The sequence below is a fragment of the Narcine bancroftii genome, chromosome 2 (genome assembly GCF_036971445.1).
Source record: "Narcine bancroftii isolate sNarBan1 chromosome 2, sNarBan1.hap1, whole genome shotgun sequence".
Classification (NCBI taxonomy): Eukaryota; Metazoa; Chordata; class Chondrichthyes; order Torpediniformes; family Narcinidae; genus Narcine; species Narcine bancroftii.
Window position 1 is genome coordinate 159,442,484 of NC_091470.1, and position 13,097 is coordinate 159,455,580.

Genomic DNA, 13,097 nt, shown 5'->3' on the forward strand with positions numbered 1-13,097 from the left:
GGTTCAAAGACGTTTGAACCTGTTGGGGTCACCAACTGTAGCGGCGGCTACACTGCTAACTGAAGGATTGCACAACCAGATTGGTTGAGTTCAGTGAGCAAAAACTGATTTATTGAAGACTGCCTGGCTGGTCTTATACTCCCAGCCTGGACCTGACTGAGAACCGCGCTGGGAGGCCCCCGACGTCACCAGAGCATCACGTGGGTCCCCAAGCACAGGCTTCCTAGCCCAGTGCCGAGGTCGGGAGGAAACAGATGTTGCCATTTTGGCCAGCTGCCCCGCCACGTGCGTGATAAGCAGGGCCAGTTCGACTGCCTAATGGCCCACACGTGTTCAATTTTACAAAAATTTGGTGAAAGGTATTCTAAGAAGCAGTTTCATTTCAGATATGATGTATTTATGATCAACGTAACCCCTCACTTATCACTATTTTTGTTAGAAAGTACAACACTAGTTTTAATTTCAATGAATCATTTTATTACATACTAGAAAAATGGAAACAGAAAATTATGTACAGTATTTACCATGATCAATGTAACTAACACCACAGCCGTGCCTTTTCAACGAGCTTTTCAAATATTACTTGAAGGAGTTTCCAAAACGGTTAGATCCATAAAACATTCTGTCATCTCCAAAGTGACAATAGCAAAATGGCTTAGGATGATAGTCCAATAACATTTTTTTTTAAAAACTTGGAGCCATTGTGTTAAGTGTTGTTTTACATATGTAATGTTTCACAGTTTTTATTATTGATATTTAATCCCAAGAATATAGATCTTTATAATATTCACTATTATGGGGACTATTATTTAGCGCCATAAAGGCTGAAGGAGATATATAGTTCACAGGTCGACAATATCATCATGTAGCATTGCAGAGGGCTTCAAAACTTTGGGGGGTGGGGGTGACAGGGAAGGAAGCAACACATTTTAAGGCCCTCTTTCACTCTTCTGCTGAAATTCTGTACTCATCACATTTTTATATAAGAGTAGAGTGATTCTCAGCTGTTATTTATCCTACATTGTTTGAAATTTCTTGCTTTTGAACCAAAAACTTAAGTGAGACAATTTTTTTTTAAAAATCAAGAATTTGATAGTAAATATTTCCTTTTTTTTTCAGTTATTTGAGCAGTTCAAATCATAACCTCCTATCCATCTACTAAAGTAATAAAACTCCATTTGGTTTATTGCTAAAAAACGCACAAACATATAGGAAGGAAAGTATAATACTGATCTTAAGAATTCAGCTTACTCCCATTCAACCACTATCAAGCATTCCCAGTCTCAATGGTCCTTAAAAATTTCAAACAATGAAAGGCAACAACCTTAACTACATTCTTTACATCTGTACAATCACTCACACACACAATACATCAAAAATAATAATCAGTAGCTCATAGCTATAATAGATGGTTGCCCAAAAAGACCAAGAATGGTCCAGAGTTTCTCTTTGTGGCAAAAACAAAGGCATTAATTGACAGAGGATTTTGCTCATGAGATCAGAAGCAAAACCTGAAAGTATTACTATCAGAAAATATATTACCATTTGCTGCATTACACCTTTGGGCTGCAGTCATTCATATCAACAAAAACTAGTACAATCAGGTTGCAAAAGTAGTGCATAAAGAGGCAAAGATTTACAAGTGGAACAATACTTAACAGAGTAAAAATGTTTTTTTTTAAATGTAAATTTATAAAATATCCTTTGACAAAACATGAAAAATTTACATTTATAAATTTGCAGATTCTAGCTGCCATTTGGACAAGATCAAAAAAGACAAGAAATTCATGTCCATAAAAATCCTCAACTAATGTTCAAGGTCCTTTTGGTGCAGACCACTTATGTGGCATTCAGCACTGCAGCCCAAAGATCTAATAGATTATTTTGAACAAAACTCACACTCCAAAATTATTTTGCACCGTTTGAGTGTCACATTCAACACTTTTCTGACTGCCAGTAATTTGATCCTGAAGACAGTGTAATTGCACATACCACCAAAGCCATATCATAATCACAGCCCATGTTGTAGAATGAGTAATCACAATGTAAAGTCAAGGATATACATTCTGAATATAAACTGATGGGTTGAAAATGCATTACCCTTTAGCTCACTATCGTTTACCTAAAAAGAAACAACCACATTAACCAGAATGGAAATACAGCACACAAAGTTGCTTTAAGATATTTGAAAATAAGTGTAATGCACATCTCCCAAACCTTCTCAGTAAAGGCAAATTATCCAATTTTTATGACTTGTTAATTAAAACTGCTTCAATTATCTTCCTCATGTTGTCATGGATACCCAGTTGTGCAAATGACTTGTACCTCAACTCATTTGTGGCCTTTTGACTAGTGCGTCAATTACATTTGAACAAGGCACCCAGTCTAACATGCACAATCATACTTTCACGAAAAATCAATTTTGCTCTAAATACAATATTCTACAGAGAAAAGCATTAGTAAAACCATCAAAAATTTAAACTTCACAGCTGTACAGTTCAGTGCACCAGAACACTCAGCTTATTCATAAGGTATACATATCTTTCCCTCCCATTCCTACAGCAATGTTCAAAACACTGTTTATGAAATAAGCCATAAAAGCATACTTAGTTTTAGATCTTCAAATAGATTTTCCCCCTCTTAAATACACAATTTAATTCCTACCTATGCATAATATACTACTTATGCCTGGAGAATAGGACAGGGATCCCTCTCCTGCTCTCCTTCAGTTGGTCTGGAAACACACCCACTTATCAGGATTGGCATAGTTGTTTCAGCTTCACACTCTGTAAAATGAACTGCTCTCAAGTCTGCCAAGGGCAAAAAGACAGGTGTTGGGCTGCGAAAAAACATAAGCAATTAGGAAGTTCAGTTAAGTTTATCGTAGCAAAGAGTCAGCTTTGTCTTTTCTTTCCCCCCCTCCCCTCCCAAATTAACAGAAAACATTTTGCTATTGAACTGAAATTAGGACAACTTAAAATTTAAAGTCTATGTAAACAAAGAAATCCTCATTGAAGTGACATAAAAGCCAAAGGTCTGCAATAATAATTTTGTTTCCATGCCTACACCATGAACAAACTTGAATGAAAGAGAAGTGTGGATGAAAGGGGAAAGTCTCTACTAATGTCCCCATATAAAAATCATGCAACATTTCATTTTATAATTATTGGGGAGGTGAATGTCATAATTGAAAGTGTTAACAGCATATTCCTCTAATAAAATTATTTCAATAATTTAATCCAAATTTTATCAATTAAATATTCATTTGCTAACCATAATGAACTTGATTAGCAAACAGCTGGAATAACTACCTGCCACAAGTTTGATATTTACATTCAGAACAATCTGTCGAACAATGAGAAGATGAAGAAATTCATATCTGTATATAAATTCTGTACGTGTATGGCTTGTGAAAAATCAATGCATTTGTTTACATTTTAAAACATCACTATTAGCAGACTATGAAAGCAAAAATCAGTGTAGATTTTAAGATAAATAATGTAAATATTTGGTGAACATCATGAAGTGGCTTAGAGGTTCATCCAAGTGTTGATAGTCTTATTGTAACCAAGATACATCCAGTGAATGCACAAACCATCACATTAACCAACTTTTGAGTATTACTAATAGTTTAAAGTAAAAAACATCAGCTATTTTTAATTACCAAAAGAGATGAGGCTGAGCATCAAAAAAAAAGAACTTTTGCTGCTTCTCTTTAAAATATTTTCACTTTGAACTACTGCATTTTTTAAAAAAATATTGTCACTCTTCAGTTACTATCTTGGAGTTAATTACATTAAATGCACTTTACAAGTCCTATTTATAGAAATCATCTCACCATCAATGAGATTTTTCAATAATTCTGGAACTCTCCAATTTCACACAAAAACAGTATGAGGGTTATCAGTCTTCTCTCTACCTCAACTCCAGTAGCCTCATCATCCATTCACCCACATTTTGGACATTCATGAAGTTCAGAGAAAATTCAAAATTTGAAGCTGCCTTCGTGAAAATTATGCATCATTTCACAAGGGTCAGAAATATTTGTGCAAGTAATATTCAAATTAAACAAAGAAAATGGAGTAATTAGTGTCTATGAAAAAGCATCTGTTACATTTCAATTTAGATCAAAACCTTGTCATTCTTAAAATCACATTTACAGGGAAATCAAAAGAACAAGGCTAACCCATAAGTTTTGTTGTTTGAGAAGAATACTGTTTTTGCAATAAATATGGTCACCTCAAAACAAATTTTCAGGTTCTAATTGAAATTCTGCAACTTCTTCACAAAGGTGGTTCAACATTTTGACTTTTCTCCCACTTTTATTTCCCTGAAGGCCAGATGGCAGTTTTACTCATGACCTCCAGCACTTCACCTGAAAGCTTGAAGAGCGAACATATCTTTTGTTACTGTTTATACTTTGTCCCCAAGATTAATTTCCTGGTCCCAGTAGTCCAGGTCAGTAAAATCAAAGCAATACCCCATTATAGATATGCTTACTTGATGCTATACTGTGCTGATTCGTGTACTCAATTGTCAATAAATTATTTGCTAAAATATTTGTATCTGCTTTAAGGTATTTTGTCATTGTTTAACCTGGTTTCTGCTTTATTCCATAAAGCGGTTAAAAACTATTTCCAAAAGAATGTAACAATATTATTTCAAAGTCAGCAGGAGATAGAAGAGATAAAGTAGTAAATTGAAATATTATTTGAAAGCAAACCTCAAATTTTGAAACTTAGTTTTCCAGAATAATTGCTGTTATATTCTATCATTTATAGAATATTGGATATTTACAAGCCTTCTTTAAAAGGCAAGTATATCAGAGTATAATACTGAAAATCTTTCAACTCTTGTTTTAATTACATTAAAGACTACAGAATAACAGATAACACATCTGCTAAAATAAAGTAGCTGCTGAAATTTGAAAATAAAGACAAAATGCGAGATGAAAGGTCATCAATCTAAATGTTAACTGTTTATCTCTCTTCATTGATGCTGCCTGATCCAGGTGAGTATCTACAGCACTTGTATTTTAGTCCATCTTGGATAAATGCAGCAATTTCAGAAGGAAATAACGTATATCAAACACAGTTGTTGTACAAATACAGACCATTACAGACTCAGTGTAATGCAAGATCAATGCAACAGAATCTGATCTACCCATAGATCAGAAGTTGTTCTGTGGAGCATTAATACAAAGTGTACCCATCACCATCGATTTTTTATGTAAATGTGTTGAGATGCATAAACAACTTGTTGTTGAGCAAACAGTCATAGCATCTCTTGCATGCAAAATGCTTCTATTATATTTAGGAACCTAGATTTCTGCAGCAACTTAAGTTGGTCACTTGGGAATATTTTTCAAAATTCAACAAATGTAAATATAAACTGTGTGGCAAAATCTGCTCTCTATATAAAATGTCTTCATCCCAATGTAATATTTGTTTTTGATAATACAATATTCGTCAATTAAAAAAACTGGGTATATTCAATGAATTAACCTGGTTAGTATGTAATGCCTCATCCCACAAAATAGCGGTCACTCTAACAGCCATTTTACTTGATTTCTCATTACACAATAAGCCAAAGGCCTTTGTTTAAAGTGTCACTATTGATGACAGGATGATAATAAATGCTTTTGCTTCAACAAAAAAATTGTTGAAGCATGCGTAGTTCTAAATAAAGTTAAACAATAAAGTCTGGAGATGCTGTGACTGTAGTTTTATACGTGTAAGTGCGAGAGATACTCAGCAGGTCACACAGCATCCCTTTAGATAAATATCCAGATCTTGACGAAGGGGCCAGGCCCGAAACATTAGTTATATATACATCTTTGCTTCCTATGGACGTTGCGTGACCTGCTGAGTATTAAACTAGTTGTAAATAAAATTAAGTTTCAAATTCTTACATTGGAGCTGACTTCTGGTATGTCATTTTGCAGATATGATCTGTTTAGCCTATTATTAACATCAAATTTACTGTTCTGAATCATATAAAATGATTCCCCTTTGCAGTCTCTCATATCTTATGACCTATCATCTTTGGGCCTCTCCCTCAAATTCTTTTTTCCTTGTATATGTAGCATCATCTCCTTGCCTGTAGACTTTATCAATCCTGAATCATTGATGCACTATTTCTACCCATGGATGGCTGTCTGACCTGCTGAGTTAGTTCTTCCAGCAATTCTTTCCTCAATATTCCAGCATCTGCAGCTTTTGTGTTTCTCAACCTATTTATTACCTTAATACTTGTATGCAAAGCTGAAGATTCTTTTTATGGAACCATAAATTAACCAACGGAGTTGACAAAAATTAAGAATCCCTTGATTGCTCTCCACTAAAAGGTTTAAAATAAAGAGAAACTACTTCCAAGCAATATGCTTTCCCATTGTTTATAGTCACATACCCTCAACATACATTCTTTATTAATTGATTAGCCTGCTGGGCAACATCATATTCCAAATTCCAAAGGCTGTTATGAATATTAAACTATTAACCCTGTAATTTTTCATACTACCAATTAATTTTTTTCTTAGTCATATTTTGCAGAAATTTGATTATTTTCTTATCAGCATTGTAACCTTACAATTCAAGGATTTTCTTTTTAGAGAGAGGTAGAGAAGAATTTAAATCATAGTTTGTATTATTTTTGGTATGTGCTGTAACTTTCTTTCAAAATTGCGGTCTTTTGTAGTGAAGCCAGCTGAAATATCAGAGACTGCAAGCGACTACTAATTGACTCATTTGTTCATTAGCATACAAGATCAAAATGTTCCCACTAAAATTCCTGAAAGGCTCAGATTCTGTGCAGTACAGGCAGACTTTATCAAGTTAGAACTGGTAATATAGGAAAAAGAAAACAAAGGATATGTGAAGCACGTAATTTAAGGAAGGGAAAAATAACATGGACAAGCAGTTCATTGTAGAGAGGCAAGAGATCGATCCCAAATGCAGGAAGTTCATGATATCAACCATGCCAAAAATAGAGAGGTGTCAAATAGATGCCATACAGTTTCCAACTGGAACTGATGAAGGATTACTCCACATTAACTGGTTTCTGCTTTTCAGACATTAACCAACTACTTTCTTATTGCTTAGGCAATATTGTTTAACCAATCAACTGAAATAATTCTATTGAGTAACTGAATTAAGTTTATAAGATGGTAAATAAACACTCCCATCCACCTCGATGGCGTTAAGACATCATAACCCATCTGAAGTGGACTGATGGTTGTCATCAATCAGGGTTATTCACAAACTCAGACTTAATGGTTAATGGAACAAAAAAAAATTACATGTCCTGTCTGTTAACTCTTTTACCTTCCTTCCAGCTGAACTGGGAAAACACCCTTAAACCTGTAGGCAGGGCATCCTCATCTCACTCACTCAATAGTTTAATTTCAGTATTTATGAGATTGTTCATATTGTAGCCTGGCTCAGGCAGTATAGTGTGTATAGACCTGGAAGCAGTAGTGTCAGAATCCCTGACCTCCACTATTTCTGGGTCACTCTCACTGGAGCTTGATCCCACACTCATGGTGAACACACTCTCCGGGATGGCACTGACTGGAGCCCCCACCTCTGGCTCACTTGTTTCACTAGCACTGGAAACTACAGAAAGTAGTGACATTTTCCTGGTAAGTCCGCTTGGCAGTAATGACAAGGCGTAGTCCGCTATGATGCTGCTTACATCCAGATTGCACGCTTTGTCAAAAGCTTTGAAACCTACATTTGCATTGGCTTCACACACTACAAAAGAATCATCATCTTTTCTGAGCAGATCGATACCGCAAATGTCCATGCCCAAAATATTGGAAACCTGGATTGCCAACTGCTTGCCCTGTTCGCTCAACTGGTACAGCACTCCAACACCTCCTGTCAAACACAAAAAAGGAATGGCTCAGACACAAGACATTGGATCACTATTTTCAGCAAATAACAAAGAAGCCAGCTGAAATATCTGATACTGCGAGTGACTACTAATTGAATCTGGGAACTCATGAAATATTCACATTTTATACATGAAGTCTATAACTAGATCGTGTTTTGGGAAATTAGAATTTAGATTTCTAGTCCTAAATCATTTTATCTGGGTTTACTCAGAGGCAAGTTTTAACAATCTGTATGTAGGGTCTTTGATAATAAATATGATCAGCTTATATCAATTCTACGAATTTTGAAATTAAAATTAATTTCTCTTCTGTTCCCATTATCAAATGCTGATGTTGAAATCACTGCTTCGTTAAGCAAATCATTTTTAACCCAAGAAAGTATCAACCAAATATCATGTTGGTTTTTACTGCAAGAGAATGTGAATACAGAGTAATGACATCTTGATGCCTTGCTACAATTACATGGGCCTCTGGTGGAATATTGTGTATGGGTCTGCTCTCCTAACCAAATGAAGGATACACTCGTCACAGAAGGAGCACTCTGAAGGTTTATCAGATTGATTCCTAGGGAGAAGGTTTGGCCTATGAGGAAACATTAAGCAGAATGGAGTTATATTCTCTATAGTTCAGCATCACTATAGTTCTATAGTAATCGTTACGAGCCAGGACTGTGCAGATACAACAGTGACATCCCCCCTAGCTGGGATATCTAGAACTGTCAAAAAAATAAATAAAAGTCCTATTCAAGATAGATGAAAGTAAATTTTTTCTCTCAGAGGGAAATCACTGAAATTCTCTTCCCAAGAAGGATGGCAAAGCTCGTATGTGGAGTGCATTCATGGCAGAGACAGATTTTTTGATTAAGGGGACTTGAGGGACATTGTGAAGTGCTGATGAAGTAAAAGTTCAGTTATCCTACCTTGTGTTGGTGCAAGCATGAGGCCAAATGCCTATTCTTGCACCTATTTATTATGTACTCCTGTCATGATCCTTCCTCACCCAACCTTTTTTAATAACATACAAATTAATCTCAAACATAGGGAATCTTATGACGTCTGATTTTATCACTGATCCCTTCGTTACCTCACAAAAGTCAAACTGAGCCATATTCTAAATCCATGGTAGATCCCCGAGTGCTGATGCTCCCACAATGATGCTGGATGGAAAATTTTAGAATATTTTTAAAATTACATGTCCAAGGCAGAGTAAAACACAAAAGTCTGCAGACACCTTGGTTGAAGTAAAAGCACATTAGTGGAGAAAAAGTTGAATTTTTTCCACCATTGCATTGCATTTGAATGAAAGAAAATTGAGTTATCAATATTCTATGATATAAAGAATATGTATTTCAAGCTACATTTTGGTTTGGGATTGGGGGCATGCTTGCAAATTTTTTTTTTGCTCAAGACGGGAGATATTAGTGTTGAGATTGAACTTCTACAAGCTCTGGCATCCAATATTATCAAGAGGAACTTCAAGATTAGGTAGAGTTAGCACTAAATCCACATCACCCACAGCAACATTTTAACTTTCCACATCTTCAGTGGATCTACTGGAAAGCAGTATACTGCTAATGTAGAAAAAAAAATCAATGGGAAATCAGTTAATGTGGGCTGTATTCCTGCAATTTTTATTTGCAATGGACTGTCTTCAACTCAGCATCCAAAAGTCAATACAGAGGAAGGGCAGGAAGCTCTCATCCCATCACCCCTTTCCCACACATTCATTTTCGTTCTGTGCAAGCATCAATTTCAAATCAAGTCAGATTTAATTGGAGAGAGTTTTTATTTTGCGATTATGTGTCAGAACTTTTCTGACATTCCCTCCTTAACCCAAGTCAATCAAAGCTGGGGATCAATTGAGTTTCATATTGACTTTATCATCAGGGGTGGTTATGAAAGAGCTACAGGTTTGAGCTTGACTTCCAAAATCTTACCAAGTGAGCAATTGCTTTGCATTCTTCCATCGGTAGAGCAGCGTAACATTGCACCAATTACACGGCCTCCCACCATCACCACACGGATATCCTTCCCATGGGATTCCTTTACATATTTCTGGAAAAGGTATGGAGCATCATGTCGTATTAGGTGAGATAAATCAGACAAATGATGCTTGTCCCGTGCCAGGAATACTGCTTTACCTGAAGGAGGATGATAAACAAGTAAACCTCTGTTTACAATCAGTTATACTGTGTAACAATGTACAATTTATGCCAGAATAAGGTTTAGAATTAAATAAAAATACATGGCACTAAGAACCACAAGACTGCTTAATCTTTTTGGTACATTTTTAAGTAACTCAAATTGATCATAATGAAAATAATTAAATTTGCTTTTTTTAGTCTTATCGTTTTGTTTTCTTGGGGGACAATTTCATTGGGCAGCAAACACTCTCCAGCATCTCACCAAAGTGACAATTTTTAATATGCAAACCTGGAAATCACTATCTAGAAACTGACATGTATTTTTCATGTGCTAAGGTATGGCTGGATTTAGTACACATGTCCAATTGGATCCTTTGCCCTCCAAAATTAAGATTGTGAAAAGATGTTTGAAAGTATGGTATACGCCCAGAAATAGGACCTTAATGATTCTTAACGGGGCCTAGTCAATTTTGTGCATTTCAAACTTTGCTGCAGGGAAAGTTATCAGTCATAAAAGGAACACTTCCCAACACAGCATCACTCTTTTTGGTTACTGTGGATCAGAAAGAGGTTGAGGGAACAGGGAGAGAATTTACAAATACAGTGCTCTCAATAATGTTTGGGAGAGACTCTTTTTCCTTTATTTTCCCCTGTGCTCCAGTTTTAAATTTGTAATCAAATAATTCACATATAATTAAAGTGCACATTCCAGATATTTATATACATATAAATATTTATATATCAAGGATATTTATATACATTTTGGTTTGATCATGTAGGAATTACAGCACTTTTTATACATAGTCCCCTCATTTCAGGGCACCATAACATTTGGGACATTTGGGTTCACTGGTGTTTGTGAGTACTCAGGTGTGTTTAATTGCTTCATTGTTGCAGATATGAGAGGTGGGCTTGCTTCTAAGCTTTTGATCATCTTTGGAATATGTCAGGGTCAGTGCCAAAGGGGGAGCATCCAAGGGAATTTTCCCCAAATGAGGTGCTGTGTCCCCTATACGGTCACGACCATCGCTGGCCACCCCCACCCCTTCCCGCATCACTAGCATCTAGGTTGAAGCAGACTAGAGACTCTCCACCTTCCTCTGGCTGCGTTATTAGCATGTGTCAAGTGTCAGTAGTGTCTATGACACTTGATGCAATAAAAGGAGCACCCTCGTGCCCTACGTCGGAGGGACAGATGGTGTTAATGACAGGTAGATCCCATCATGCACCCCCCCCTCCCAGCCTGATAGGTAGGTCCCAGCTAGCACCTTTCTTATCCCCCACCCCCCACCCCCCCACTCCCCACAGGTAGGCCCCTGATTAGGGATTTTCTTCATTAATGATGTTCCAAACTGTTGATTTTGGTAATCCTAATATTTGGGCAATGTCTCTTGCTGCTTTATTCTTGTTTTTCACCTCATAATAATGGCTTCTTTGATGCTTATTGGCACAACTCTGGTTCTCAAGTTGAAAAATGGCAACTGCAGACTTAAAAGCTGATTAAAAGCTTAGAAGCAAGCCTAGCTCTCATACACCAGGACCAATGGTGTCTTTGTCCCAAACATACACGAGTACTCACAAACACCTGTGAAGCCAAATGTCCCAAACAGTATGGTGCCCTGAAATGAGAGGACTATGTTTACAAAGTGCTGTAATTTCTACATGGTCAAACCAAAATGTATACAAGTAATCTTGAAAAGAATCTGGAATGTGCACTTTAATTACATGTGAATTATTTGATTACAAATGCAAAACTGTGCAGCATAGGGGCAAATAAAGGAAAAAAAGTGTATTTGTCTCAAATATCATGGAGGGCTCTGTACACATATTACAAGGAGCATACAAGTTCCGGTCAATGAGATGTGCCTGATGCAAAATCTTGTGGGCTGGAAACCCAAGAGATGCTCAAGGTCCCCAAAAAAGGATCATGGTAAGGTGTCTTATCCAGGATGGCAATCCCAGTACAACAGAGCATACTTAAAGGTCATGTCCTTAAATGTTAAGTCATGCTGATCTGCAATTAACTGATCTCCTGAATAATTTAGTTGCTTGTGGAAAAAAAATTGTATTTTGAGTTCTGAATTCTTAAGCAAGATGTCATCATAAACACAAAAAAAATAGGCGTTTGAAGGCTATTTACATAATGAGAACAAACAGAATTTCAGAACAAATACAAAGGTTTTTAAGCATCATCTGGGCTACATCACTTGATTAGAAGTGACGTGTAATAATGATAAAACCGTGTTCAAAAGGTCACCTGATTTACATTCAAGACAATCAACATTTCTACTTTACAGACCATGCAATCAATGCTTCCTTCCAATTTTCAAATGTTAGCTAGATCCATGGATCCTAGGCAGGGTCATCCCCATGGTAGCTTCTCTATTCCTTCCCCCCCCCCCACCCCTCCAAAACCTCCTGCTCTTCAGGTTTTCCTTCATGGTGCACAGACTTTGCTGCTCCTTTTCTGAAATGACCATCTTTTGTTTGCAAGATGGTCCAGCACACAGGGCACAACAATGTTTCTGACCATGGCTTCATGTACTGTCAATCCAAGAACACCCATGAATTGGAAGGAACAACAATTTTCTGTCTGGGCACTCTCCAACCGGACAGCTTTATATTCCACACTCACTGTCCATTTGGTAAAGTGTCCCCAAACTAATTCGGCAACAAAATTATATGTTGATTAAATGTTCATTTTTCCATCTTTATAGTGGAATTATCTCTCTTGTATCTCTGATTAGCTGCAGTATGATCTAACTGATATTGAAGAAGACATACAAGTTTCCTGGAAACACATTCACTGTAAAAATTTTATCGTCGTTATTCACAAAAGCTGCACATTGATGGAGTGCAAAGCTTTCCTGTTGATGAAAAGGTCGGAGTTTTTTCTGGATACTCCATATGGACACTTCGAGCAATGCTGGCAAATTCCATTTTCTAAGTTACCATTTATTCCTCACTGAAATGACAGCAGGGGAAACCTTCAAGAATCCAGTGCTTGGAATGGGGCCCGACTATGCACCAAATTGGAAGATCTGCTGCAGTTATTTGAAA

General features: G+C 36.6%; 2 protein-coding genes across 6 annotated transcripts in view; one reads left to right on the forward strand and one right to left on the reverse strand.

Moving 5' to 3' along the window:
- zmynd12 (zinc finger, MYND-type containing 12) overlaps positions 1-4,559 on the forward strand; it is a 50,364-nt gene extending 45,805 nt beyond the window's left edge. For all 4 annotated transcript variants that reach the window (XM_069918937.1, XM_069918934.1, XM_069918935.1 and 1 more), the window contains one exon: positions 4,337-4,559. In XM_069918937.1, the coding sequence (XP_069775038.1) occupies positions 4,337-4,360 (24 nt within the window). In that variant the 3' untranslated portion in view covers positions 4,361-4,559. The remainder of the gene's footprint in view (positions 1-4,336) is intronic.
- Positions 455-13,097, reverse strand: part of rimkla (ribosomal modification protein rimK-like family member A) — a 46,001-nt gene continuing 33,358 nt past the window's right edge. The window contains exons 4-6 of one of the 2 annotated variants that reach the window (XR_011351815.1): positions 9,831-10,034; positions 3,312-7,877; positions 455-2,839 (exon numbers count right to left, since the gene is read on the reverse strand). Coding sequence is in view for 1 of the 2 variants with exons in the window: in XM_069918932.1 (XP_069775033.1) it covers positions 7,381-7,877; positions 9,831-10,034 (701 nt within the window). In the remaining variant the exon portion in view is untranslated. Of the gene's footprint in view, positions 7,878-9,830; positions 10,035-13,097 lie in introns of both variants that reach the window. The other variant, XM_069918932.1, reaches the window with a different exon arrangement.